This window comes from Vanellus vanellus (assembly GCF_965231255.1).
Source record: "Vanellus vanellus genome assembly, chromosome: Z".
Taxonomy (NCBI): Eukaryota; Metazoa; Chordata; class Aves; order Charadriiformes; family Charadriidae; genus Vanellus; species Vanellus vanellus.
The window spans coordinates 77,431,485-77,458,520 of record NC_138908.1 but is presented as its reverse complement, the minus strand read 5'-3'; the positions used below and the strand labels follow the sequence as shown (position 1 = coordinate 77,458,520).

Here is a 27,036-nt window from a genome sequence, read left to right as displayed (position 1 = left end):
CTCATCTTCTGCCATCTAGCTGCAACGTAAGGGGAAAAAAGGAACTGAGCATACAACCCGTGTGGGATTGTTCAGACTTGCCCAACTTTGTCTGAAGTCTGCTCCCATCAGAGCTAATGGTCAAAGTTCCATTGATTTCATGGGGTGACCTTAGAGCTTAGTTTAGCATCTGATTTTCTCTCACTATTAAAATAACTTTGGTGCTCTATGGAGACTTGGTGCATCTTTGCAAGTGAGCAGGTGAGAGGTGGTGAGGTGCTCTCCCAGGGAGCAATGCCAGCCTGCCCATGGCAGGGAGGTTGGACCCATATGATCTTTAAGGCCCCTTCCAACCCAACCCATTCTATGAATCTATGGTGATCTGTGGCCACTTTCCATATCAGAGAAGAGGAATGAATTTCTCTGGTATTTATGAAACTGATGGGCAGGACCAACACCAGTGGAGACAGGACTGTGCTAAGTGACATATAAGGCTCTCTCCTCTTTCTTCCCTCCAAGAGCGAGCCCCCTGTTGCCTGTTGCTCTTTGCAGTCCTGTTACGCCCTATGTTACTAGTGTAAACGTGGGCTTGAATATGACTCAGCTGTGACTCTAATCTGCCTGATCCATTCAGCCAGCTGGGTGAAAACCCGAAACATTAATGAACTGCCCACAGCTCTCTTGCGTGCTCGGTTTCCTGGAAATGCTTTTTAATGTACTGATCAAATTTTCAGAATCGACACAAAAGCGACAAACACGTCAACAACCGCCCGGTCCAGGTCCTGATCAATGGCATGTAAGTCCTTTTTCTTTTGCTGTAGTTTTGACTGGGAAGAACATTTTATTAATATTTTTTTTTCTGTGTGATTCCAAAGCATCACTAAACAATTTAAAATCTAATTGTCTTTCACACCATTAGTTTGCTGTTCATTTCTGGACTATGTGTCTGATTAATGAACCCAAGACACAACCGCAATCAGTGCAGACATTATGGCTGTGATCGTGCACTGACAAAAAGTAATGTTTTTCTGTTCCTGGATGTATATGTTTAAATAAGTGATACTTTCAGAGTATTGTATTATTTTACTCCTTATCCTAGAAATGACAAGCAAGGCTATCTTCCCATGTCCATTTATGTTCATAGCATTTATTTCTGCATTAAGCAAAACTAGGCATTATCAATAAGTTATTTTAAATTAAGAAACAGGAAGAGCTTCCCTATACGTGTCACAATACTTTGAGTGTGTGTAGCACTTCTGACTGTTACACTCAAAATATTTCAGCTGTGTGCTTTGGACATTGTACTTTTAGCACTGTTCTTTCCTGCAGAAAAAATAGCAGAGGCTTTGGCTTTTGTGGCAGACAGATGTGCTGTTTAGTTGCAGCTCCATGGAGTCCAGCTGTGCGTAGGACACAGCTGTAGACATCTGTGAAGTCTCTTGTGACTTTCTTTTCCGTACTATAGATAGCAGTTTGTTGTGTAAACTCCAACAGATGACCAAACAGTTAAAAATATAACTGGAAACCGAAGAACAGGAACATACTTTTTCTGCTTTCTGCTAAGTAAACCAGTTTCTTAGTTTACTGTGTATTAGTTACTGTGTCTAGGAAACATATATTGAAAGAGAAATTTTCTATTATTTTGCCTTTGTTCAAAAACTGGGAACCATGGGGCCTGCCCAACTCCAACCAACATTTAAAAAGCGAGGCTGAGCTGAACTCAAGCTCGAATACCCAGTCCTGTTTTGACATAGCTCTTGATATTTCTGACCTGTAAATTTTGCATATACAGCTATGGTGACTTGTTTACGTTGGCGCTCGCGGTTTAGCTGGCTGTTTGCATGCACATCTTGCTTAGCGCTGTGAAGGCCACTGCAGATGCGGGTGTATTGTGGTGGTCCCTTAGCTTAGTATGGATCAGGCCATGTCACGGCACATCCATCTTACCAACAACCTAGGTCCTGATGGCACCTACAGCCTGGCTTCAGGAGCAGAGCGAACATCCTACTTTCCCAAGCGGTGTTTGCTTTAGATGCCTACTTACTAGGAGTTTTCTTGCAGGTTAAAGGATGAAAAATGGATGAACGTCCAAGTGGGGGATATAATAAAACTAGAAAACAACAACTTTGTGACGGTGAGTATAGTTTCTCTCCATCCTGCTCACAGTTAGTCTCTATAATTACTCTTATCACTCACATGACAATTAGTCAGTAGTGATGATGACTGCCTCGGAGACCTGCAGTGTGCAGAAACCACAAGTAGCATTGCAGTGCCATGCCCTCTGACCGACTGAACTCATGCCAAGTCTGTCTGTCTGTGTTCAGGCCGACCTACTGCTACTGTCGAGCAGCGAGCCGCACAGCCTGACGTACATCGAGACAGCTGAACTGGACGGGTAAGTGAGCACAGCCCTCGGCTGCCATCACGGCTGCCAAATCTTCTCTGGGTGTTGCAAGCTTACCTGCAATAGCTTTGGTAGCTAGAGTTTCCTAATATGTAGAATAAACTTTGGGTAGGTATCTTGAAAATAACATCTTCTGGTGGATACTTTTGCCAAATGTTACGTGAGGAGGGGACTTTATTTTTAGAGACAGTTCTTCTAATGCTAAGAGTTAGTTGGAAAGGTGTTCCTGCGGAACAGCTTTCTGTTTCTTGTATCTCCCTTAGTCTTTTCTCTTAGCCAGATTATCTGGGTGAGATAATGACAATGAATAGCTCCAGTAATCTCAATTGGACTGCTATACCATAATATTAATGCATGCACACTGCAAAGGCTTCCAAACATTGCTCACTTCAGGGCACAACTGGCCACAAATCAGAGGGCTGCAATTAATTTGTATTAATTGGAATAAACTGGAGCTGACCTCATCTTTACGACCCAATTTGCATTACCTTTTCTGCATTGCCTGCAGCTAGCATCCGCTTGAAGGACTAAGCCACACCGGAGGGATCAAGAAATTGCGTCTCTCCCAGGACCCTACAGACAGCCCTCTGGACTTCCCCTGTCTTATTTCTGCTGAAAATGAGCTTGTAGTTCTTGTACACACAAGTGCCAGGGAACACTTTTAGGAGGCCCTGAACAAATGTAGTGTTTCTTTGATGTTGCATTTCATATTCCCCAGCTAGCTTGTCCCAGGACTGTAGTGCTCTTCAGGACCAGAATACCATGGGAGAAGATACAGAGCTCCCTTATATGCTCAGACACCTCAGGGTTCAATGTGGTGAGAGTGGCAGGATAGACAGTGAGATGCTCAGGGAGATGAGATGCCTGATCTTGCATTTTGTGGTGAAAATGAGAAGTCAGAGCCACCTCACCCTCTTTGGTACCATGGTACCATCTCCAGAATATTCTGGACTACTTGTCTTTGCAGCTGAAAGAGGCAACTGCACCCTTTGGCCAGGTAAAAAGAAGGCATATGATGGCCTGGTCCATCAGATGGCTAAGGAAGAAGACTGTCCTCAAGAACAGAAGTGACTTTCAGGGAGCTCTTTCAGTTCACATATGACTTTCAGTTCATGTTTTTGTCTCATGTTATTTGTCACAGTGAAACAAACCTGAAGGTGAAGCAGGCACTGACAGTCACTGCAGAGCTTGGGGAAGATCTTCAGAAACTGACAGAGTTCAATGGTGAGTCTACATGGAAAATTCGCTTTCCAGAGGTTTTGCCCAAACACCAGAGCCCAGAGAGTGCCTGGGAGTCTTCCTTCCAAGCTGTGTGCTGCTCCCTGATAGGACGTAGAGAAAGAGGTCCCCCTTTGCTTGCAGGTCTCTTCTGTGCTGTGCCTGGCTATAACCTGAAACTGCATCGGTAGGAATTCTCCTCCTGGCTGCACACTTTCCTTTATCATCAGTCTGTGCACATTGAGACTACCCACCTCAAACCTCGAGACAAGAGTTTGTGTAATTGCACAGTGGAAACTGTTTCCCCCAAACCGCATGCTTAGTTCTGATCTCAAATTATTTTCACAATGCACTTTTACACTGATGCAGAAATGCTGATGCATCAATTACATTTAGCTTCTGAGCAGCGGCACTTTCCAGACACCGTGCAGAGCTGAGGACTGACTCCGTGCATGCAGCACAGGTGACTTCTTCCCAGCCCGAAGGTTCCCCCTGCCAGCACTTCTCTCCTCTCTTGATGCTACAATGAAGGCTGCATTTTAAGATATTTAAAAAGCAGTACAGATGTCATTTAAGGGCAACATGTCCTTTCTTATCACTGTTTCATATATCAAATTTAGAATAGAATAGAATAGAACGGAATGGAATGGAACGGAATGGAACGGAATGGAATGGAATGGAATGGAATGGAATAGAACAGACTATTTTAGTTGGAAGAGATCTACAATGACCATCACGTCCAACTGCCTGACTACTTCAGGGCTGACCGAAAGTTAAAGCAAATTATTAAGAGCATTGTCCAAATGGCTCTGAGACACTGACGGGCTTGGGGCATCGACCACCTCTCTGGGAAGCCTGTTCCGGTGTGTGACCACCCTCTTGGTGAAAAAATGCTTCCTAATGTCCAGTCTAAACCTCCCTGATGCAGCTTTGAACCATTCCCACATGTCCTGTCACTGGGTACCAGGGAATATATAGCAGCACATACACAGAAAGGAGCCAGACCTGTCGAAACCAGAATACTCCACGCTCACACATCATCTGTCTTCAGGGAGAGGATGGGGGAACAGACCAAGTGGTGTTAGTCACGCTCCACGGTGTCCTGCTGGCTTAGGTATGAGGGCAGGATTACGGGAAGAGTCTGTATGGAAAGGGGTGGAGTAAGTGCTGCTGTCATTGGAACATCTCAAGGACGGCAGGCTCTCAGGAAATATTTTTAGATAAAGAGGAAAAATAATTTAAAAAAAAAAAAATTCTCTTCGAAATAACTGGATGATTCCAGGAAAAAGGGTGTGGATGTGGCAGAGAGTTAGCGTAGCTACCAGTAGGTCCCTGGTAGAGCAATCCAATGCCATGGCCTTTTCCTTTGCTTTCTACATTGAGGTTTTATGCAATAATGTGTGTGGTCTCAGCTGAGTGTGATATCAGTACATCAGGATTCCTCAGAAGTGATGGCTGAGGTTCTGAGTGTTTTAGGTTTAGAGGAATATGTTTTTACAGGTGCACTTGGATGCTTTATATTAATAGTCAGAGTGGCATGCCTTAACTATTTTCCTGAAGAGGCTGCACTGTATATCAACTTGTAAGCAAAATGTTAATCTCAATTTCTCAAGCATTTTCTGTGTAAAGCTTATCTAAGGATACTGCACTCTTGAAAGTACATAATTGAAGAAAATGTTTCAAAATATTTTGGAAAACTAAAACTTTTTAAATCAAATATTTATTTGTCCTTCAAATCTCTATTATAGTTATATTGTAAATAAAAGTGGCCTCTTCGCAATACTTAACATGAATAAAATGTTTCCCAGAATGATTTATATTTGGCAGAGTACTGGGAAGAGTGCCTGGAATCAGACCCAACCTTGCATTTCCCTTAGCAAACCTCTGTAGAAGTATTTAAATATTTATGTAACTCTTTATCTAATTACTTCTTAAGACAGGAAGAGAGGAAAGGGTTGAGCAGCTAATACAGGCACTCAGTGGAATGCTCAATGTGAGTTATTATGTTTGTTGACATCGCAGTGGTTCGGATAAGGAAGATGCTTGCAAAACACGGAATGTCTTTATTTGGTTTGGGGAGCTGGGAGATGAGAAAGGAAACAATACTTTTCAGTTACCTGCTACTTATCACATGTAGACTTGGTAGTGTTTAACTCTTTTCAGGTGAAAGGCATTCCAGATATCTTCTTGCTGTTAGTGGGAGGGGGAGACAGCAGGGACAGTGCCTTGCCAAGGTATCTTCAGCTGCAGGGCTACTGGGGCCAGTGCAGGTACACTGAGTGAATCTCCAGAGCGTCTCATTTTCTTGTGATCGGTCCGATTTGGATGAATCTCTTCTGATCTCAAAATCAGCGTATCAGTAACCCAGACCAACCCACTTACTGGAAAGAAGGTGTGGATGTTGACATGACACGAACGTTGTCCCACAGCGGGCATGAGGAGAGGCACAGTCTTCCTGGTGGGGGACCGTGCCCTGAGTTTCGTTCACCAAAATCTCACGGTGCTGTGTTTCAGGTTACACTGCAAAGCCTCTGGTTGCTTTGTGCTTTTCAAGGGGCTGCAAAGGCTGTAGCGAGACAGGTCTGGTTGCTGTAGACTTTTAGAAAAGATGGAGTACGGGACTGATTGTTCTTGGGTTAACTCGATGATAAAATAGTTGTTAATATGAGCTCTGATGTCACATGTGTCACAGAATTTCCTAAGCGCTTCATCTTTCAAGAGGGATGATTTGGCTGCCCTAAGTAATCATACCCCTGTACTCGGCACTGGTGAGGCCTCACCTCGAGTACTGTGTTCAGTTTTGGGCCCCTCACTACAAGAAGGACATTGAGGTGTTGGAGCGTGTCCAGAGAAGGGCTACAAAGCTGGTGAAGGGTCTGGAGGACAAATCTTATGAGGAACGACTGAGGGAAGTGGGGTTGTTTAGCCTGGAGAAGAGGAGGCTGAGGGGAGACCTTATCACCCTCTACAACTACCTGAAAGGAGGTTTTAGAGAGATGGGAGCTGACCTCTTCTCCCTGGCGACAAGTGATAGGACAAGAGGAAACGGGTTCAAGTTATGTCAGGGCACGTTTAGATTGGATATTAGGAAGCATTTTTTCACTGAAAGGGTTATTAAACATTGGAATAAGCTGCCCAGAGAGGTGGTGGATTCACCATCCCTGGAGGTGTTTAAGAAAAGGGTAGATGAGCTGCTTAGGGACATGGTTTAGGAGTGGTGGTGTTTTTATCAGGGTAGGTTAATGGTTGGACTTGATGATCTTAAAGGTCCCTTCCAACCTCACTGATTCTATGATTCTATGATTCTAAAGTAGAGCTACTTCTCTACGGAAAGGACACCCATTCTTGATTTTAAACTTTGCAGTGGTGGAGAATGCCACAATACTCAAAAGTTGTACTTTTTTTTTTGGACTTCTCTGGATTTTGCTTCCGGTCTCTTGAGCCTGGTGTGTTTTGTCTGAGAACAGCTGGAAGAGCTGCATTCTCTGCAAATGCTAGTTCTTATGTAGATATTTGCAGCCTGTGACCAAAATAACTTTAATGTTCCTGCTGATTAACTGAACAGACTGAACGCTTGGAATCCCTTTCAATAAGGCATATTCGTATTTTCCAGTTCTTTTCAACACATCCACAGGGTTCAGCTGTGAATCTTTAGATCTCAGGTGCAAATGTTGATTTGTTTTTTATTCATTTAGTGCGTTATTTATGGTCATTTTTATACCAAAGTATCTGAGTTTACAGTTTTGCATGAACACGTTTTATTACAAGAAATAAATATAAAGCAAGGAAACAGAAGCAGGCTCTCCAATCATTTACACTGTCAGCTGCACGGTCAAAGGTAGCTGTACCCTTTTTTATGTTAAGGGATAAAACAGATGAAATTAAAAGAAACAGTGAACAAAGACACCACATTTAATTACTCTCTTGCAGGCTTCAGGCTATGATTTTTCTTGCTTGGTGTCCTGCAGTTTTAAAGAAAATGGAATAGGAATTATGTGAGGTCAGCACTTTTATCTAAAGTTATCCAGTGACATCCTCCCACTATGAACTTGCTGTGAAAGGACTGAAAGTATGTTGCTGGTTCAACATTTCTTCTCAACTGCACAGAAGCTGTGGAAACTTTGTTTTGAACTCTACCAGTACAAAATTGCCATGTTCAAAGAACAGGATGAATGCAAATTTATTGTGGTCCATTGGATTATGACATGAATATGGGGAAGGAGCAATATCCCAAAACATCAGTAAATATAGGAAACAAGGTGGGAATGACAGGGTCAGGAGCGGACTGCAGCTATAGTGCTACATATTTCCTATCTGGAGAACAGCTGAGAATGCAGTATTGACACATATTTCTGGGCCAAGAAGATTTCCACCGTCTTTTTTTCTGTTTACCTTCCTTTTACAGGTGAAGTTAAATGTGAAGCACCAAATAACAAACTGGATAAGTTCACGGGAACTCTTACGCTTCGAGGAGAGAAGTATGCCCTGGACAATGAGAAGATGTTGCTGAGGGGCTGTACGATTCGGAACACAGAGTGGTGCTTTGGTCTCGTTATTTATGCTGGTAGGTAGAAAAAAATGACGTGAATTGCAGAGCACAGCAGCGCTAGTGTGGAAGTACGTCACTCCCATTATGCACAAAGGAACCAAGAATTTTCCTCTTTGGAAAATACGTTTCTACCAGGCACAAGAAGAAAAGCAAAACAATACATGAGATCCCTTGTCTTAACTCTAGGCTGGAAATTATGCATATTACAGAGGATTTTAATCTGAGATATTTTTATAGTTAAAGAGAACACTGGATTGCAAATGCTACATTACAACATCCAATTCCATCTTGATTAAGTGCTTCAGTAAGCAGAAGTAGTCTTTTATTTCAGGAATGCATGCAGCAAAGTACATGAGAGAATTCTTGATCAATCAATAAGAAAGAATATAAGAATTAAGTCTGCTTAAGAATTAAAGCGGAATTAAATCTGCCTTTACAGGCCCACACTGCTCCAGTTGGAGTCTTTCTCTCACCAGACTTGTTCAAATTTTTTCACTCTTAAGTGTATTCTCATAAAAATTCCATCATTTTAATGTTATTTTAATCCATACTGGAATATTAAGGTCATCAATAATATTATTGTAGACCATTAGATCTATGTTTTTTATAAGCATAGACCTGCTATTGTTTCTACACTGCTGTAGACATGTGAGATGATGTATAACTTGCCACTAATAACACAGCAGTATCGGGTATGCTGTGAAAACTAATTAAACTTGAAAGGGAGGATTGACGGTTCAAAGAAGAGGGCAGGATGAAAATCTAGAATTAATGACTTTAAGTGACTCTCTCCATATAATCTAAGGCAAGTGACTTAACCTTTTTCTGCCTAATTTTCCCACCAGCACTGTAAACTGTATGTACCTGCCTTCCAAAAAGCTGTGATGGGTATTTGTGCTGTAAAGCACAGTGCGGCCTCAAAGGGAATCAGCTTTAGAACCGCTAAGCTTTATTACTAAAATTCATGAGTGTGTTTCATCTCCAGGGCCAGACACCAAATTAATGCAGAACAGTGGAAAAACAACTTTTAAACGGACGAGCATTGATCGGCTCATGAATGTCCTTGTGTTGGTGGTAAGTCTGATTAATGTATCTTCATTTCTTCAGATGTATTCATCATTTCCAGATGCTCCACCTCTTTGTCCGCACAAATGAGGAAATATCAGAAGTGACTAATGATAAAAAGAAAAAATATATAATAATTTATTAGCAGCCTCAGTTCTGCAGCGCCTCTGCCAGCCCATTTGCAAAGCAAGGCCATTACATTGACAGTGTTAAGGACCTTTCTTCTGATCTTTTCATTTGCTCTGCTCTCCCTCGCTCTGCTTTTTTTTTTTTTTTTTGTGAGAATCACTTTGAAGCCTGCAAATGCCTTTTTTTTCCCTGGTAATTTTGTCATTTTCTATTTAAATAAACATTACCAGTTCTTCCTCTTCTTTCTAATTTATCGGCATCTTTGGTGATATCTGCATAGGACTTAGTAATTGAGTTTGTTAATTTACATGATGCCAGCTTCTGACTTAACACATTCGGGGAAAATGTTAGACATAGTCTCATTAATACTCAGAAACTGGTGGTTTTAGCAGCTGGGAAATTTGAGAACACTAATCTTATAGAGCAGACAATCTCCTCAAATTAGAAAACAGATCTGATTTGAGGTTTAAGCTTGTCAGTGGTTTTAACGAATGGCAAACACTTCCAGGCAGAGGTAGTGATTCTTTTATGAAGAGTCTCCCAAGATTTTACCACTTGAGTTCAAAGCTGCTCAGGGAAGGAAGACATGCTCTCTAGCACTGCTTTACTCGATGTTGCTTGAAGAGAAGCTCTTTAGTTTTAGGCTTTTGTTTCCCTTTGGATGCCAGTTTTTCATGCTCTTTCGTGCATGCTGCACCACCTTCAGTTTATGACACTGGGAAGGTCTGGTGGCCACCGTTCCCTCTTCTTCCCTCCTGCCCTTGCTCTCCAGCCCAGCCTGACAGTGTGGATCCCATTGCCAGGTGCTGGAGCAAGCCCTGGGGAAGACAGAGCACGAGGTGTCCGACAGCAGCCTGCCCATCACAGCAAGGCTGCCCCGAGCGCTCGCTGCCCTGCGTGACTTTCACACCTCCTCAGCACTGGGGCTTAATGCACAAACATCTCCAACACTGCTCCGCTCTCCAACCACTTCACCGCAGCCCCTGTCCTCCTGCGTTTTTTTTCTCAGGATCCCGACAGCTTTAGGTGAGCCCGTGGATGAGAGTTGTTACAGAGCAGGTTGTGCCTCTGTGAGACTGAAATAGTACCAATGCAGCAGCAGCGGTTATCCCAGCTCCCAGAGCTGTGAAGCAGTGTCCTGAATGTTCTGTGTGTGCGTATTTGCTGTAAAGCGGGGCCACAGCACAGAGAGGCACTCTGGAGTCATCTTCAAGCCCTCTTGAGTACTTGCTCCATGTACAGTAAGAACACACTTTTGACTGTAGTGATATTACACCAATCTCCGCCAAGTGAAAATCGTGATTACCATCATCAGCTTGTTTTCCTCAGTGGTTTTTTCCCTTGCACTTAAGGGGACAGCAAAATCTCGCAAAGTTTGGGCCTCTTACATTCAAAATTTTGCAAGCATTTGAAAAAATTCACATTTTCTTAGGTATTCTGCTATGCTTTAGCTGGAAAGGAGGATGGGCTGTGGGGTAGGGCTGCAGGAGATCCACAGGGCACAGAAACAGAGCAGAAAATAGCTGAATAGGGAACTCGGAATTTAGCATTCAATTACGGTTTGCCAAATTTCCTTTCACAAGTCAAGGGTCCCACCCAGAGCTTTCAGCTTGTTTGGCCTCTCTTCATGACTGCGAACCAGATGAATTTACCTCCTGGCTCCGTTTTAAAAAACTGAGCAAGTTGCAGCTGATTGCATCAGCCTCTGCCTGGGTTCTCGGGTGCTGATGGAGCCGAGGGTGTGTTTTTTCTCCTTCACACATTTTTAAGGTACCTAACATTTTGGTGTCTAAGTAAAGCTCTGCCCTCCCCTAAGCACCATGCTCTTTGCACACACAAGGGATGTGGCATCAGGTCCTTCCAACTCAGTGGGTGGCCGAAGGTTACATAGCCTGGTCATAAAATGAGGCAGTCTATTGCGCTCTTGAGTTTGGAAATACAAAGCAGCCAGAGCTTACTATAAATAGCTCATTTTAAGTGTATTGAAACTTGTTCCATGTTAACACTGGCAAAGCTATTCTGTGTTTAATTGTCCATAAAACTTCCAGGCAGAAAGCAGTGTTTAAGCAGGGCTCGCCAATGTCCTGGTTAAATGTCACCCTGGTCTGTCACAACAAGGGTTAATCAGGAGTGAACCTTTCCAGATAGCAACCGTAGCTGTTTTTTCACATTTGGAAGTGTTTCCCAGGGATCTGAGAGAAAAGTGAATGTTCCTCCACTGGGGATGCACCTGCCAGCTCCAGCAATGCTTTTTCCTCCAAAACTTGCTTTTTAGCAGGTTTGGGGAAGCACGTTTTCAGAGAAATAGGGCTGTCACCTTCATCTCTTATGCAACGTATTGCTTCAAATCCTGGAGCAGAACTCAAAGTGTCAATAAAGAAACTGAGACAGTTTGAATTCACAGTCTGACAGGAAACGTTTGTCAAAAGTCGCCTGCTCTTTACAAAAGTCCTACCCAGTCCTGCAGAGGACCTCTTGCAGGCAAGGCATGAGCAGCACCCAGGGAGGGAGGATGCTCACGGTGGGAAGACCCATGAGCAAGCACAAGCCTACAATTGGGGTTTTTTCACGTCCTCTTGCGGAGCTGTGGTTATGATTACAACAACCTGCACACAGCTGTTTCTCCACACAGAAATTAATCTCCGGGGCCACTGTTAACGGCTTGGTCTTTTGCATTTGTCTCAAAGCTGACAGCACATTAGTGAACTTTGTGTAAGCATGAGTATTGCACACAAGTTGAACTGTTAGGGACGAGAGCGTTGACATGCAAAATGCACATAAAGCAAAATGTACATAAAGCAACAGCAGTCATAGACAAGAGCTGCTGTGATATAGCATCATACATTCATTTAGGTTGGAAGAGACCTTTAAGATCATTGAGTCCAAATGTAAATCTAACACTACCAAATCCACCACTAAACTGTGTCTCTAAGAGCCATGTCTACAAGTCTTTGAAACACCTCTAGGGATGGCGACTCCACCACTTCCCTGGGCAGCCTGTTCCAATGCTTGACAACCCTTTCAGTGAAGAAATTTTTCCTAATATCCAATCTAAACCTCCCTTAGTGCAACTTGAGGGCATTTCCTCTTCTCCTATAACTTGTTCCGTGGGCAAAGAGGTCAACCCCCACCTCGCTACAATGTCCTTTCAGGTAGCTGTAGTGAGCGATAAGGTCTCCCCTCAGCCTCCTCTTCTCCAGGCTGAACAACCCCACTTCCCTCAGCCACTCCTCATAAGACTTGTGCTCCAGACCCTTCAACAACTGCATTGCCCTTCTCTGGACATGCTCCAGCATCTCAGTGTCTTTCTTGTAGTGAGGGGCCCAAAACAGAACACAGTACTCGAGGTGGGGCCTCACCAGTGCCGAGTACAGGGGGATGATCACTTCCCTATCCCTATGTGGGAACGTTCAGCTGTTGCCTTGCTCCGCATATATTTCTGTTGCTGAATCATATGTTGAATTTTCTAACTGGACTGTGACATTGTACAAACTGACAATTATTAACCTGTGGGACAGTGAGGAATCATTCAGGGTACAGTGATAAGATAGAGGAGCAAGCTGGGTCTTCTAATTGCTTTTACCACCGGCAAGGTCTTCAGAGAGCAGTAATATCTTTTACTTGACCGACAGAAATACCTATAAAAATAGACAGGCTTGTCTATTTTCTCCATTTATGTCTATTGGTTTAATAAAGGATATTGCCTGTCCCTGGGTTGTGCCTCTCATATACCCTTAAGTCCTGATGATACAACAGCACAAATTGAAGTCTATTTTTACTGCTGGTCACAGAGGTTTAAAAACACTGCACCACATTCCTTATCAGCGAGCAATATTGTCTCTGTTTCACAAGTGGAGTAATTTATTGGGCCTCCCACAATTAAACAGAAAAGCTACTACTGATGTGGGAAATAAATGTGTACCCTGAAACTCAGCCCAGCACCTTTACTTACTGCAGTCCCCCTTTAGCAGCTTCTTGGTATTAAAGCTCAAGTTGGTTGGATGTGAACTTTTCACCAAGTGATTCAAATCGCTCCATAAAAGTATCCTCCTTCCTCTCATAGATTACCTCAGCAATATAAATATCAGCTTTACCAGCAATGTTTCTGTTTGTACCTCAATTACTGTTTTTTTAAAAAGTTGATTAGTGTTTTAATGTGATTGTTACTGAGTGGCCTTATACATAATAGCCCAACTTACTGATATTTGCTCCCTAACGATTATACTTGCAAAATATGGTTTTTAATTGCGCTATTGTGGAGCTTGTTGATTCCATATCTACACATTTTTATTAGGACGTGGGTTGTTTTAAGTCACTTATTTGAAGAAGTCCATATCAGCAGAACTGAGTTTATTATCATTTGTCCAGGAAGGATGTCAAGCTAACTTCAATTTATCTTTCCCTCGATCACCATTTCTACCTTTCAAATACTGGAATTACGTTAGTGGATTTTTCAAATACTGGAATTATGTTAGCGGAGCTTCCCAGTTTTCAAAGCATTGTTAAAAATTAACCTTACCAGTTGTGAGAATTTCTCAGCTAGTCCCTCTAAGCTTTCATCTTCAAATTACCTGGATGCACTGGATTGAAAATGCTGATTATTACAGATAGAGCCACATAGCGTTCCTTGTCACAGAAGGTAATCTGTCTTTTCCATCTGCTGTGACATACACTATAGATACTTCCTTCTGCATCCTTCCTCCTTCATTCATGGAGGACTGTCTGTTGAACATATCTGCTTTTTCCACACCTGTTTATTAGTTTACTCTTTTCTTTTCTTGGTATTTTATATGGCTATTAGGTATTCATAGTTCTATAATTCCTTGTGGTTTATATTAATTTCTGTTAACTTCCCTTCTTCCCCTTCTTTTTGTATTCTTTTCCAAACAATTGTATTGCCATGTTCTTGTCTTCCTTTAATCAAAAATATTTTATGCCCTATGTAATGTTTTCGTGTCTATTAAATAGTGTTCCTGAGCAAGTCTTAGTTTCACTAAGGTGTCCCACTTTGAAATTCTCTTCCCAGTTGCTGTTCCCCTGGTTGCTTTAGGCTTCAGGAAATAGGCTTCTCTAAAGTCCAAGGATACACATCACTGATTAGTGTTGCTTTCTATTTGCTCAAAGGAAATGTAATCAGATTGTGATGGCAGGTACCAAGGCAACCATTAGTTCTGAGTCAGTGATTAACTCTCCTTTAACCATCAGAACGATATCCAGTCCTGAATTCCAACCTGCACAGTGCTGGATTTCCTGTGTTACAAGTTATCTTTAGTAGTTTTTCAGAAATGTTGAGGAAAACTATGATATATCCAGCAAATGGCCAGGTAAAATCCTCCAGGCAGTTTCTGTTCCCTAGTGCACAGCCAGATGTTTGAGGACCCGCAGCTCAACTCACCTCTAATGAGATCTGATTTTTTACAGGCAGATGCCCATGAGTACCCGGTTTAGGTGTCTGCTTGGGTCTTGAATCTTTAGCTGCTTGAAGTCTTGTGATTCCAAATTGCCAGACTCTGCACTGTGTCTGTAGCTTTGTCGTTGGGGTAAAAGTGTCATGACTTTGCTGGTTTTCCTTCTTCACCCCTAGGAATCTTTCTGTGCGATTCAGGCTGTCCAAGCCAATTTCATGAGGATCTTCTGATTAACCTGTACATAATAAATTCCTTGTTTCTAAAATGCAGTATCTTTGTTGGTTTTTGGTTTTTTTTTTCAGATCTTTGCATTTTTAGCGCTGATGTGTCTTATCCTAGCCATTGGCAATGGCATCTGGGAACATGATAAAGGCTACTACTTCCAGGTCTATCTGCCCTGGGCAGAAGGTGTCAACTCTGCCTCCTACTCCGGCTTCCTCATGTTCTGGTCATACGTGATCATTCTAAACACGGTGGTGCCAATTTCACTCTATGTCAGGTACGTGCCAGAACCTCCTTTCGTATTTCATCTGAGAAGAAGTCTAGGTTTTGCCTTAGCTAGGAGCAGTATTTTCCCTAGACACAACTGCAACGCCATTGTGGACAATCACACACAACCATGGTGATGCTTTTCTTCTTTCTTCTGCTCTTGGAGGTCTTTGTCAGGGTTGGAATGGGGACAGTAGAGAGCCCTGGAAGAGGACAGCATGCTATCCAGTTAAAGGGGATGTGTAGGTGTAGGATGCTATAGGACTGACTGGAAGCCTGTTACTGGTAGCATCTTGCTCTCTCCTACTTGCACTGCCCATCAAACAAAGTGAATGGCACATTCTTGGAGGTGGCTGTTGGGCTTATATGATGAGTGGATTGCCGGGTAAGTAGGTGTAATCAGTCTGAGGATCCATAGTACTTGATGCTGTATGAGCAAAGTGAATGTCGCCACTTCCCAGAGAATGTAGAGCTATGTTGGTTATTGCAGATAGGTAAGCAGGGGTAGAGGGTAGGCAATGCATCTGTGATGCTCTCAAAACCTTGAGGCTGGGCTGTAGACTGAGTAGGCCTGCATAGTTTTATCATTGGACCTAACTCTTCAGGCAGCTTTGCTACCAAGACCCTCTTTTGTGTTGGTGAATATGAGGAATTCATCCCGTTCCTGCCCACCATGTCACACCAGCAGTAAAGTAGAAATTCATGTTGTCTGCAAGCTGATGCGGCTCCTTGGCGGTATTGAGTTACTCAATAACTCACTTGTTGTGGAGCTCTGGGCTGTTTCAGCTGTGGCTGTGCTCATCCCTTGGGACTGGGCTCAGCCCAGCCCACAGCCCTGCTGGAACTGTTCCCTGTCTGAGCACCACTCCTCAACCTGCACCAAGTGAAACCCAGTGCCCCTGCCTCGCTTTTCAGTCTGAAAACTTCTGAAACTTTCCAAATACGCTTATAAGTACTTGTTTTATAAATAAAGGAAAGGAATTTGCTATAAACCTAACACCATTTCAGTGGGACTTGCTTCAGCATTGCTTACTACAGGCCATTTGAGGACAACTTGATGAGTACATCCTGTCATTACCTTCAAAGTTGTCTTCTAATTGCAATCGCTAATGGTGGTGCTGAAGACAAAGATCTTGTCCCTTAAACTAATGAATATTCCATCACCTTCTCTTTCTCTAGTGTAGAGATTATACGCTTGGGTAACAGTTTCTACATTGACTGGGACCGTAAAATGTATTATCCATTTAATGACACACCGGCTCAGGCCCGTACCACTACACTCAATGAAGAGCTGGGGCAGATCAAGTATATCTTCTCAGACAAAACAGGAACTCTCACTCAGAACATCATGTGTTTCAACAAGTGCTCCATCAATGGCAAATCCTACGGTATGTTATCTGTTTGTCTTATTCTCCGGGTTTTATTCTATTGTATGCCTCTTGATCCACAGAGACTAAATGTGACATCCAGAAGAGAGTGTCTCGCAAGAAACAGCAGTGATTAAGTGCAGGGTTGCCCATCAGGGATGCCTGGACAGCCTGGATTACATCACTTGCATACCTTAATATCATTTTCCCTTGTTTCCCCTTTTTGCCACCCTTTTACCTCCCTTTTTCTGCCCCGCTATTGTCCCAACTAAAGAACCTGCACCTTATTACTTTTTCCTCATTGGTCATCCCAGTTTTACTACATCTGTACTCATTTTTTTTTTTTTTCTGATATCACTGCCTAGGTAATCTCAGCCTTTTAAGGTATTATCAACATGGTTACCCAGGTGGTGCTAGCTCTGCAAAACATAACACATAACTCATATAACTGTCTCTTAACCACTTGTGAAATTATCTGTCCCTCGGGGTGTTATCTGCAAATTTTGTCAGGTTCTCACACTGTTATCTCTCACATTCAGCAGTTTCTCCTGTCATGATCAGCAGTTTTCCACATTCTCTTCAGGTAGCTTAACCTTCAGTCAGCACCTGGTTGATGGCTTGGACATTTGTCTGCAGCCCTGACGTACTGCACCTACCAGAAGAGAGAAAAGTTTGTAGGGAGTTGGGAAAAATGAGAAGAAAATTTGTTAGCTCTGTTAGATCCTAACAGTCATTGACTTAAAAGTCTCATTTGTTATATGGCCCTGGGCAGTGTTCTTCATACTGTTCAAGTGGTCAAAACAATTCACAAACTGACTAATTGATTAACATCATTAGATTCCTACAGAGAAATTAGTTACTGCTTATTCGTAGATTGATGCTTGTTTTGCCTGTGTCAGACCTGCTGATGAACTACTGCGCCAGAAAGCTTGTCTTTTCTCTCAGTGATACTAGCTGGCCTAATAACATCTTGTTTTGTGTATAATTGGAGACCACCATATCTCAAACTGTGCTACTAGGCTAGCCAATGCTAGTGCTGCTAAACAGCTTGAAAAATATTCAGTCTGTTCATTCTTGTGTCCTGCAGTTGACTTTTCCAAAGTGGATGTCTCCACTAAACACAAACATAGGATGTGGGTTCAAGAAATAAATAGGAAATATGTGGAAAGAAGGCAGACAGTCTATTGCCTATAGTTTTCTAAATGCTTAGCTTCTTCCCTGGAATATACTCCTTTGGATTTGCTGCTCGGGGGCATTTGGGAAGGCTGTGCCAGACAGGATGAATTAGTTCTGCTGCCAGGGAGGGTAGTCTGGAGGCTTAGGCTTCCCATTGGGAAGGACTTGTCTAAAAGACTCTCAGTTACAGTTCCCAGGGGATGAACTGATATGCAGTTCTCAGGAGACATGGCTTCTGAACTTTTTCTACACCCTCAGGGCTTTTATGAAGTAATACCTGTACCTAAAATTGACTGTGGCCACAGTTGAGGTTGCTGGTGCAGGTATGGACCTATCATTCATGTAATTCACTGTATTTCAAGCTTATTTCATTGAAATGTTGAATCTACTGGGCTGAGTACAGTTCAGATCTTCCAAGTGACATTTTCTTCAGGCAGAAGTTTCAATAGTGTTTCCTGGTGATGAGTCTTCCAGTTCTGTGACCAGATCATCAGTTCAGGGAAAATGAATGAAGCAGCCTTGCTACCTAGACATGGGAAGAATGAGCTTTGACAAGTCCTTCTCTGTGGATGTCCAGGGACTGTTGCAAACCCAATATGATCCAGGAGCTGGATTTTGTCTCAGATTCCAAAGGGCAGGTACAAGAGAATTCATCCCCTGAAATCACCTTTGTTTCCTACCTAGCACTACGTCCTTTCTGGGTTCAGCTTGAGTCAAGTCTTCTCTACCCAAATGCCAGTCATTTTTATGGTAACTGCTTTGTGTTTCAAGCATCTGTCAGTCTCTGGATTTTGTCACGGATTAAGATAGAAAACAATTGATATTAATCATCAGTCTGCAGTACTCATGTGAAGATATTTATGCTTATTGAAACTTTTTAAGCAGATACTAGCTTCAAAACGCTTTAACAAATTTTTGTGGTAGAGAAGCTCAGAGACTGCACTTATCTGGTGTTTGTGGCTATAACCTCAGTCTTTCTTGCTTTCAGGTGATGTATATGATATGTCTGGGCAAAGGATAGAAATAAACGAGGTAAGTGCTCAAGTGTTACCAAGTGCTGTCTGTGAACCTGCCTGCATAGGTGCTAGGGGACACAACCCACCCAGGCATAGGTCATGGTTTTGACCCTCAAGAGATGATGCTTTTGACCCTGGCAACAGGGATGTGTGTTCTCGCGGATATCAGAGGATTGATAGAGTTGCATTCCCTTCCAGTAAGCCTGGTTTAAACCTGCAGGTCAGGTAGCCTGAGTGCCCGCTGTTCCCTCAGCTTCACATGACATCTTAGTGCACGCACAGCTCCTCTTGGATACTGGGGCATTGTTATTTGTGGGAAACTTGGACATTGGTTAATTTTCTTATCTTTGGCAGTTAATTAAAGCTTTGGTGGGGAATCAGCGAGTTCAGTTCATATTGATAAGAGGGTCACTGTCAAATTGCCCTTATGTCTGGACATTGGAAAGTGTGAAAATGGGTGACTTCTCCATATCTGTCTAGCCTCTGCTTGCTGGCACAAACCCACATGTCTTGGATTTCACTGCCTAAAATGTCTGAAAACTGCATGCAGTAATCCAAGCAAGATGATGATGAAAATCCCGCTCCTCGTTCCAATGATTCATGCCCATGCCATTTAAAACTGAAATTGGCTTTTTGTGCCGAGTGCGGTGTCTCCAGGCTGACCTTGCCCAGGCAGCAAAATGCAAAGGGCTGACTTGCTTAAGGAGACATGCTGGTCTCCTGCCAACTGGCTGCCCGGCAGCTCCTCCTGCCCATGATACTCACCAGAGCAGGGTCCTGCAGGTCAAAAGGCTGCTGCCCACACATCCACAGTGCTGCAGTGCCTGGACCTTGCTGCGCAGATGAGTGTGTGTGTTTGTGGTGGGTCTGTGCTCTTGCAGTAAGCGCTAAATGTCAGCTGGCAGAGGTCAAGAGGATGACTCCCATCCTGGAAACTCTGAGCTCATTGGGGATGGGGTGGGAGTCGGTATCGTCCCGGGCAGGCTCAGCAGTGCATTCCTCCATGACACATCATGCTGTGATCTTCTGGCCGTTTCTGCACTCTGTTCCCCTCTGCTTGGGGCTCCTTGTTTTTAAACAAAATGGGCAGTGCCTGTGGGGTTGAACCTTTACGTCATTTGTCTGTCATCTTTTTCCATAACAGGATTTTTTTTCTTGCTTTGCAAGTATAAGGTGGACAACACAGCCTTTTGAATTGTTTTAAATTGGGCTTCCACATTCCCCTGTCACAGGCAGCTCTTGAAATCAGGACCATGATGCCATCCAGCAGGCGTGTCTTGAAGGCAGCCATTTCCTTGCTATAGAAATCCTTAGGCTGGGATCCTGTAGGAGCATTTGCTGTCATACAGAAAGACATCTTTAGCTAATCAGGTTCTCGGCCTGGGTGCTGCTTTGAAAGACACCTCAAGTACCTGTCCTCTCCTGTGATTCAGTAGCTTTCATGACCTCCCACTTACTTAGACTCATCAGTTTCTGTCATGAACAGCCCTGCAGGAGAGAGCCCTTTGTAAGGAAGAGAGGGGGGGGCTATGATAGGACCGTGTGAGAGCTCCACAAATAACACCAAACCATATTTTTGCAGAACACAGAGAAGGTTGATTTCTCATACAATCCGTTAGCTGACCCGAAGTTTGCCTTCTATGACCATAGCCTGGTGGAAGCTGTGAAGCTGGGTGATGTCCCGACACACAGGTTCTTCCGGCTCCTCTCACTTTGCCACACAGTGATGCCAGAAGAGAAGAAGGAAGGTGAGGACTGTTGAATGCACCAACTGAGTGGTTATGTTCACCCTGCACCACAGTATGTCTTCTCTACACAGAAGCTGTTATTGGTCCTTTTGGCTCCCTGGTGATTTTCCGTAGTATATGACTACACATAAATCACTGCCTTTGGAGATGCCACATGGGAAGAGAAAGGACCAGGGCTTCCATTCCCTGTGTGTTCCTGTGGTGGAGCTGACACTACTGCAAACACCACATTTCTGGAGAATTGCGAGTGCCACAGCTTCCCGGAGGTGGCAGATGGCTTGCCCCACTCTTTCTCTACTCTGCACCATGTCCCATAAAGCAAAGAGCATAGAGCACCTATTGGCTGGACACTCACTAGCTCAACTCACCCAGTGTTCCCACAGGTGCTGGGTCTGTCTCCTCCAATCCCAGACAGGGTGAAAACTGTGCTTTAAAGTCTGGAGCCATTAATTGAAACATATAAGGTGAAAATACTCATGAGAAAAATACATGCAGATGTAACTAGGAGGTGTTAAACCCAAGGAAGTTGTCCTCTCAGTGAGATCTGTTGGACTCCAAGGAGAGTGACAGAAGACCCAAAAGAGTCTAAGGGGCCTCTTGCACTGGCCTGGAGGATGTGTTGATGGCATTTGATGGAGACGTGTTGAACTTTTTAGTGTTGCACCTCTGGGGATAGACAGAGAAGCAAAGTGTTAACTGCTACACAATGTCTTTGGGTTTGTATTTGTTTAGCCTCAGAAACAAGGCAGAAGCAGAAGCCACATTACTTTTTTTTTTTTTCTTGCGTGTCAGGTAACTTGATGTATCAGGCACAATCTCCTGATGAGGGAGCCCTTGTCACTGCTGCCAGAAACTTTGGATTTGTGTTCCGGGCTCGCACACCAGAGACTATCACTGTCGTGGAAATGGGAGAAACAAAAATCTACAAACTCCTGGCTATTCTTGATTTCAACAATGTTCGCAAGCGAATGTCTGTTATTGGTATGTTCCCTTTGCTCCCTTCTTTCCTTCCTGACTTTTAAGGCTCTCAAGTTGGCCCTCATTCTGCTATGATGCCTTTTCCTAGGACACCTCCTTTGCAATGCTTTCTGAATAACATTTACTTCTGAGCGCTTGAGGTGGGCTGCCTTGACTTTTCAATTACACAGCAACAGTGCTAGATAAATACTTAGGCGTGTGGGAGAACATCTTAACATCTGGACCACAATGATGGAGAAGCCTCCTGAAGACACTAACTAAGCCTTTTACATAACTTACCTTCTCCATGAGAGTGCAGGAAAGGCCTTCCTATTATTCAGCTTCAACATTACCAGCAAAATCTGAGAAAGTGGGAAAGGAGAATGCAAGGCTGAGTAGAGAAACCCACTTTCCTGAGAGGAAAATGGAGAAACGATTCAAGAAACCTCATGTGGCCTTTTTTAACCCTCCAATATCCTCACACATTTCAGGAATTGGTATAGCGTAACAGTAACAAGAGAGTAGTAGTACCTTTACTGGTAGGAGCCTTAGGAGCAGCAGGACCAGTTCCCTAAGAAAAAAATATTCTTGACTTTTGAATGCAGATGTCCTGCCTGAAGTGTTGCCTGTAGGAACCATGTAGTTGAACAGAGCATCTGCTCAGACCAATGCAATCTGGGTACAGTTCCCTGTTCTGCTGCCACTGATGTGGAGAGTAGTTACATTATCTTCTGTTCTAAGCAAAGCTTGTCTTGATTCCTGGGAGGTTTCCAACACTTGGTGGAGTTCGGACACCTCTAAAAACCTTTCTTTGTTTTGATGCAAATGTTCTGAATCCCAAGTGCCTCAGTCTGGGATTTGTAGCATTTCTCTTCCTCTTCCTCGTAGTGCGGAGTCCAGAAGGTGACTTGACTTTGTACTGCAAGGGGGCTGACACCATTCTTTATGAACTGCTTCATTCATCCTGTGACTCTCTCAAAGAGGAGACCACAGAACACCTGAATGTAAGTGTTTCCTTCTGCACCACATTTCTGCATTTGACGGTTTTCTTTTCTCCAGACATGGAAATGTACTTTGTATCAACATAAAAAACAGGTTTCAGAAGCAGCACTCAAGCACAGGTTTTTTTATTGGGTTTTGTTTTGTTTTGTTGGTTTGTTTTGTTTTCATGGGGAATGGAGAGGGAAATTAATTTATAAAGCCTTATGTCTCAAATCAGTTGCCAAAGCATGGTGCCATTTGAACTGCTCTAGGATATCCAGCACACCTGGACACAGATAGCAAACACAATGAAGGACATTCAGAAGACTTGTACTCCTCTGGAGTAGGAGCTGGAAGCCAGGTAGAACAGGTGAAACACCTGAAATGGCACTACACATCCATGTTTTGGCAACTAAATTCCATCCAGGTCTGTGGTTACTTTACAAGGCAGGCACCTGATGCATTTGAGCATGCCTTGGATCAGAATAACTCAGTTGATCAGTAAAGAGCCACAGAACTGTTTACTTTCTTGAATACGTTTCAGATCTGCAGTGACTGTGATCTGAGAGGTCTCAGTCAGAAGGGACTGCATAGGTTCTGGGACCTGCTCACCTCCCCTTCTTCTAGACCATGTGGGGGCACATTGACTGGGCAGCAAGGAAAAGGCGTCACTCAAACTTGTGGCCTTTTATATTGTTGCTGGTGTGAGCTGGGCAGTGGTTACTCACATAAGTGGATGTTTTGGCCAATATTTGCTCCCCCTTGTGATGCCAGATCCTGCTGGCACGGTGCAGAGCACAAGATAACAGAGATTTTTTCCCAGAGAGGTTGTGCAATAGCACAAACATCTTGCTCACTGCCTGGGGGAGACAAAGAAAGTTGCCGGCGAAGGAGCAGGCACAGCAGAGCTGTGGATGTAGCCTGTTCCTGATGCACCTTTACTTCAAGCCTGGGGGAACACCTCAGCTTTTCACAATGAGATCTCTCTTATCCGACCAAACACCGAGATCCACACCCTCAATCATGCATCTGCAGAAAGCACACTTACAAGAACTTGCTGAGGTGTCATGACTGACTCTGCTCTTGCTGCGCATTTCAGCTAGTACTTGTACCCTAAAAGTGTTGAGCCCAGGTCCAAAATTCAAGTCTGTGTTCAGTATTTATTCAGGTCTCACCATTCTGAACCTTATGTTGAGTAATAAAAACCTGGGAAACAACTACCTGGTGAATGTAAAGATATAAAGTCAGAGAGTTGGAAAGCTCTTCTGAATTTGTTCTTTGTGAGGACCATGGATGTCAATGATAAAATGGTCTGGAACTAGTTTTTAAAAAGTACCCTAAGGTTTGTGGTCTAAGGTGTGATTTTTTCACCTTTTCTCTGCAGACCGTAGGCAAGAAGCTTTTACAGATAGCCTTTTGCTTTCCATGGGGCCTTTGTAAACCCAAGTGAGCAGACTGTTCTCCTTTGACCTATTCTGCCTCACCCTTGTCTCGCAGGAGTTTGCTGGTGAAGCTCTGAGGACACTTGTGGTGGCCTATAAAAACCTGGACGAAGACTACTTTCAGGACTGGATCAGGCGTCACCATGAAGCAAGCACTGCCTTGGAAGGACGGGAAGATAAATTGTCGGAGTTATATGAGGAGATTGAAAAAGACCTAATGGTTGGTGTTTCAGGGAATCTGGTCCAAGCTCTGGGGGAGGCAGTGAGGATGGTGGTTTGTCAATAAACAGCTCAGTATGACTTCAGTAAACATGGCTTTGCAAACATCTCAGTGGGTTGTGTGACAGGAGCAGTTAGGAATATGGCAGTCCTGGGTTTTCACTGGCACCTCCGCCAGGAGCCCGTAACTGGGGTGTCACCCACCAGTGCAAGGGAACGGTTTTATTTTAACTCACGTGGGTGTCAGAGTAGCTTTCTCGTGATGAAGTGACATAGTGATGAAGTGACATACCAGAGCCTGAGGGAGATGACGTGGACACAAATATTTCATCGCTATCCTTTGTATGTGCAAATGGCTGATCTATTTATTTTCCTGTCTTTGAAATGGCAGGCAGTGAATAATCCCCAGTGCCCCTCCCTGTCAGAGAGTGTCTTCTTTGTTCTTGCAGCCCTGGGCAGGATGGGGAGATGATGCCCATGAACGTGTTTGTGTCAATTTGAAATAGGGCTAAACTGTGATCTTCAAGTCATTCTTTTCTCCATGAGTGTTGTTACAGCTTTTTGAATGCCTTGCGGGGTTGGGTGTGTGTGTGTGGGGGGTATGTGTGTGTCTGCCTGTGTTTTAGAGCCGTGAATAATGAATGAAAAGGATGTGTGGGATCTGAGGGGAAGCAATGCAGCTCGTGCACTCGCAGCACTGCTTTTCTGAAATCTCGGAAATCCTGGGAGCCGCACTGTTGCTCCATTAGCCCTACGCTCAGGGTGCCAGCAGGGCTCGGGAAGAAGCCAGCGTGAGCTGAGGAGCTGCTGACCTCTGGAAATTGCATAGCCCACGGAGCAGAGCCTACTGCCCTTCTGGGTCTGGTCTGGAAAAAGGCTAATTCTCCAGTTCAGAGAATACAGTGTACAAGTGTCCAAAGCAGGAAAGACACTGAGGTTTAGGAGGCTAAGGAGCCGGGTGCTTTGCAAGAAAGGTTTATGAAGTTTCTGGCCTGAGTAGAGAAGAGATCACAGGCTCACAGTAGGAAGAAGAGTGGCTCAGAAGAAAACACTCATTACACCAGACCCTTCTCTGTGTTCTGTACAGGACTGACTTTACTTCCCGAAGGTGCTGCAGGGAAAGGCAGAGGGTGGGTGTAGGAAAGTCTGGCTTGTGACAGAGAATGGGTGCAAGAGCCAGCGTCAGCAAGGAAATAGAAAGGTCTTGTGGAGATGCAGCAGGCTGTCAAGTATCATAGTCAGGCTGATGGGCAAGAGCAGAAGTCCCTCCTGATAATGGTCCTTAGGGGGAGTAAAGTTATAAGGAAAACAAGGGGGAATAGGGATCGAACATGGTTATATTCAGTGAAGAGTAGTAAAAATACTATTTATCAGAGATTTACCTAAAAACTGAGGAAGATCCATGGTCAGGAAGTCATCACTGCTGTCCCTCCAGCTGTTGTTACACCAGATCATGGGCAGACAGGCAAAGGCCTGTCAACAGTACTATTGTGCCTTTCTGCAGCTGTGGGGAATACATGGTCCTGTTCTCTGTTCCTGGACACATTTGACATTAGTGCCCATCCTTGGGCTTCCAGCTCAGACTCAGACTGCCAAGGATGAGCAGGTACTCCCAGGAGAGGGTTTTGTATGCTACAAGCATTTAAGGTCTCACTAGCCGGACCAGGGACTGCTGCTGTAAAATGTGGATTGTGGAGTTTTGAGGACCCTATAGAGAAGTTCCCTCAAGAGCTGTTATCTACATTGATGACACTCATAGCTGATGAATGATTAACATCCCAAGAAGCCAGAAGGGATCTTGGGCTTAAAGCCAACCCCTGAATTTAATCTCCCAACAACAGGAGGTAGGTGGTAGCAGATGCTGTCTAAACCTGAGCTAGCAGTGAAACCTTCATGTCCCTTTGACAGTAGGTTAACGCCACCAAGTATCTCCAAAATGCAGAAAAAGCAATAACTTTAAAATAATAAATGTTTGTGCCCTGAGCAGTCTGTGGTTTAGATGTGTGACAGTGTAGAGTAGGGGTGGGGACAGGTCTGTTGTGAGCTTGAGAAGATGCTTAGCAGCCATATGTCTGCTGAGTTACAATATGGCTGGGAGCAAGCTCCACCCTACAGGATGCATATGGAGGTTTGCGGATCCACAGCCATCTTTGTCCCTCAGTGACAGCTCTATCTGCTGTGAAGGGGACACGTGGAAGAACATAGATCTGTAGGTCTGCAAACGTGTTGGCCAATAATTTCATGCACGTTCATGATCCATCTGAGCCTGAGGGATTAGACACTAGAACATTTGGAGGATCAGAGCTCTACTCTGTACACTAAATTTGCCGAGGAAGAGTGAAAATCAGTACAACCTTATTCATGGATTTCACTTGTGTTTGCTTGAGTAATTACCTGGAGGTCTATCTGTCTCCTTTGCTAGCAATGGGAAGACTTAACCAGTTCCCTGCTGTTTTCTGTTAAGCTGCTAGGTGCCACAGCGATTGAGGACAAGTTACAAGATGGAGTCCCACAGACAATTGAGACTCTTGCCAAAGCCAACATTAAGATATGGGTTCTTACTGGAGACAAACAAGGTAAAGGGGCTACAGCTTTGGTTGTTTCTCTTCTCTCCCACTGGTGGATGGTTCTGCTAAGACCCATGTTCTCATTCTCTCTCCTTTGATAAACTGCACAGAGGACAAACTTACCAGGCTGTGCTTCATTGCCAGCCAGGCAAAGCTCCAGTTATCTGGAATTAGACCAGATTAGTGCCTGTTCTTAATTCCTGTCCTGAGGCTGGAAGCAGTGTGAAGGCAGCATCCTTTGCCTTTGGACAGGTGACAATGAGCATCCCATAGTTGCTGTCATACGCTGTGAGAAGGTGTCAGTTTAGTACAGTTGACCACC

The 27,036-nt window shown here is 43.9% G+C and overlaps 1 protein-coding gene and 1 long non-coding RNA gene across 2 annotated transcripts; both read left to right on the top strand.

Moving 5' to 3' along the window:
- Window positions 1-207: 207 nt before the first annotated feature.
- On the top strand, window positions 208-22,013 carry LOC309683704 (phospholipid-transporting ATPase ID-like; the record flags this gene model as incomplete). The annotated part of the gene is made up of 13 exons (XM_082498026.1): window positions 208-240; window positions 714-775; window positions 2,041-2,113; window positions 2,304-2,374; window positions 3,525-3,607; window positions 8,007-8,165; window positions 9,136-9,224; window positions 15,055-15,251; window positions 16,421-16,629; window positions 18,773-18,816; window positions 20,383-20,548; window positions 21,341-21,529; window positions 21,997-22,013. 13 exons carry the CDS (start codon window positions 208-210, stop codon window positions 22,011-22,013), a joined length of 1,392 nt encoding a protein of 463 aa, XP_082354152.1.
- Window positions 22,014-22,446: 433 nt separating this feature from the next.
- On the top strand, window positions 22,447-26,710 carry LOC309683235. The gene is made up of 3 exons (XR_014270191.1): window positions 22,447-22,509; window positions 23,984-24,148; window positions 26,612-26,710. It is a non-coding gene; the product is annotated as an uncharacterized lncRNA (long non-coding RNA).
- The last annotated feature ends 326 nt before the right edge of the window (window positions 26,711-27,036 follow it).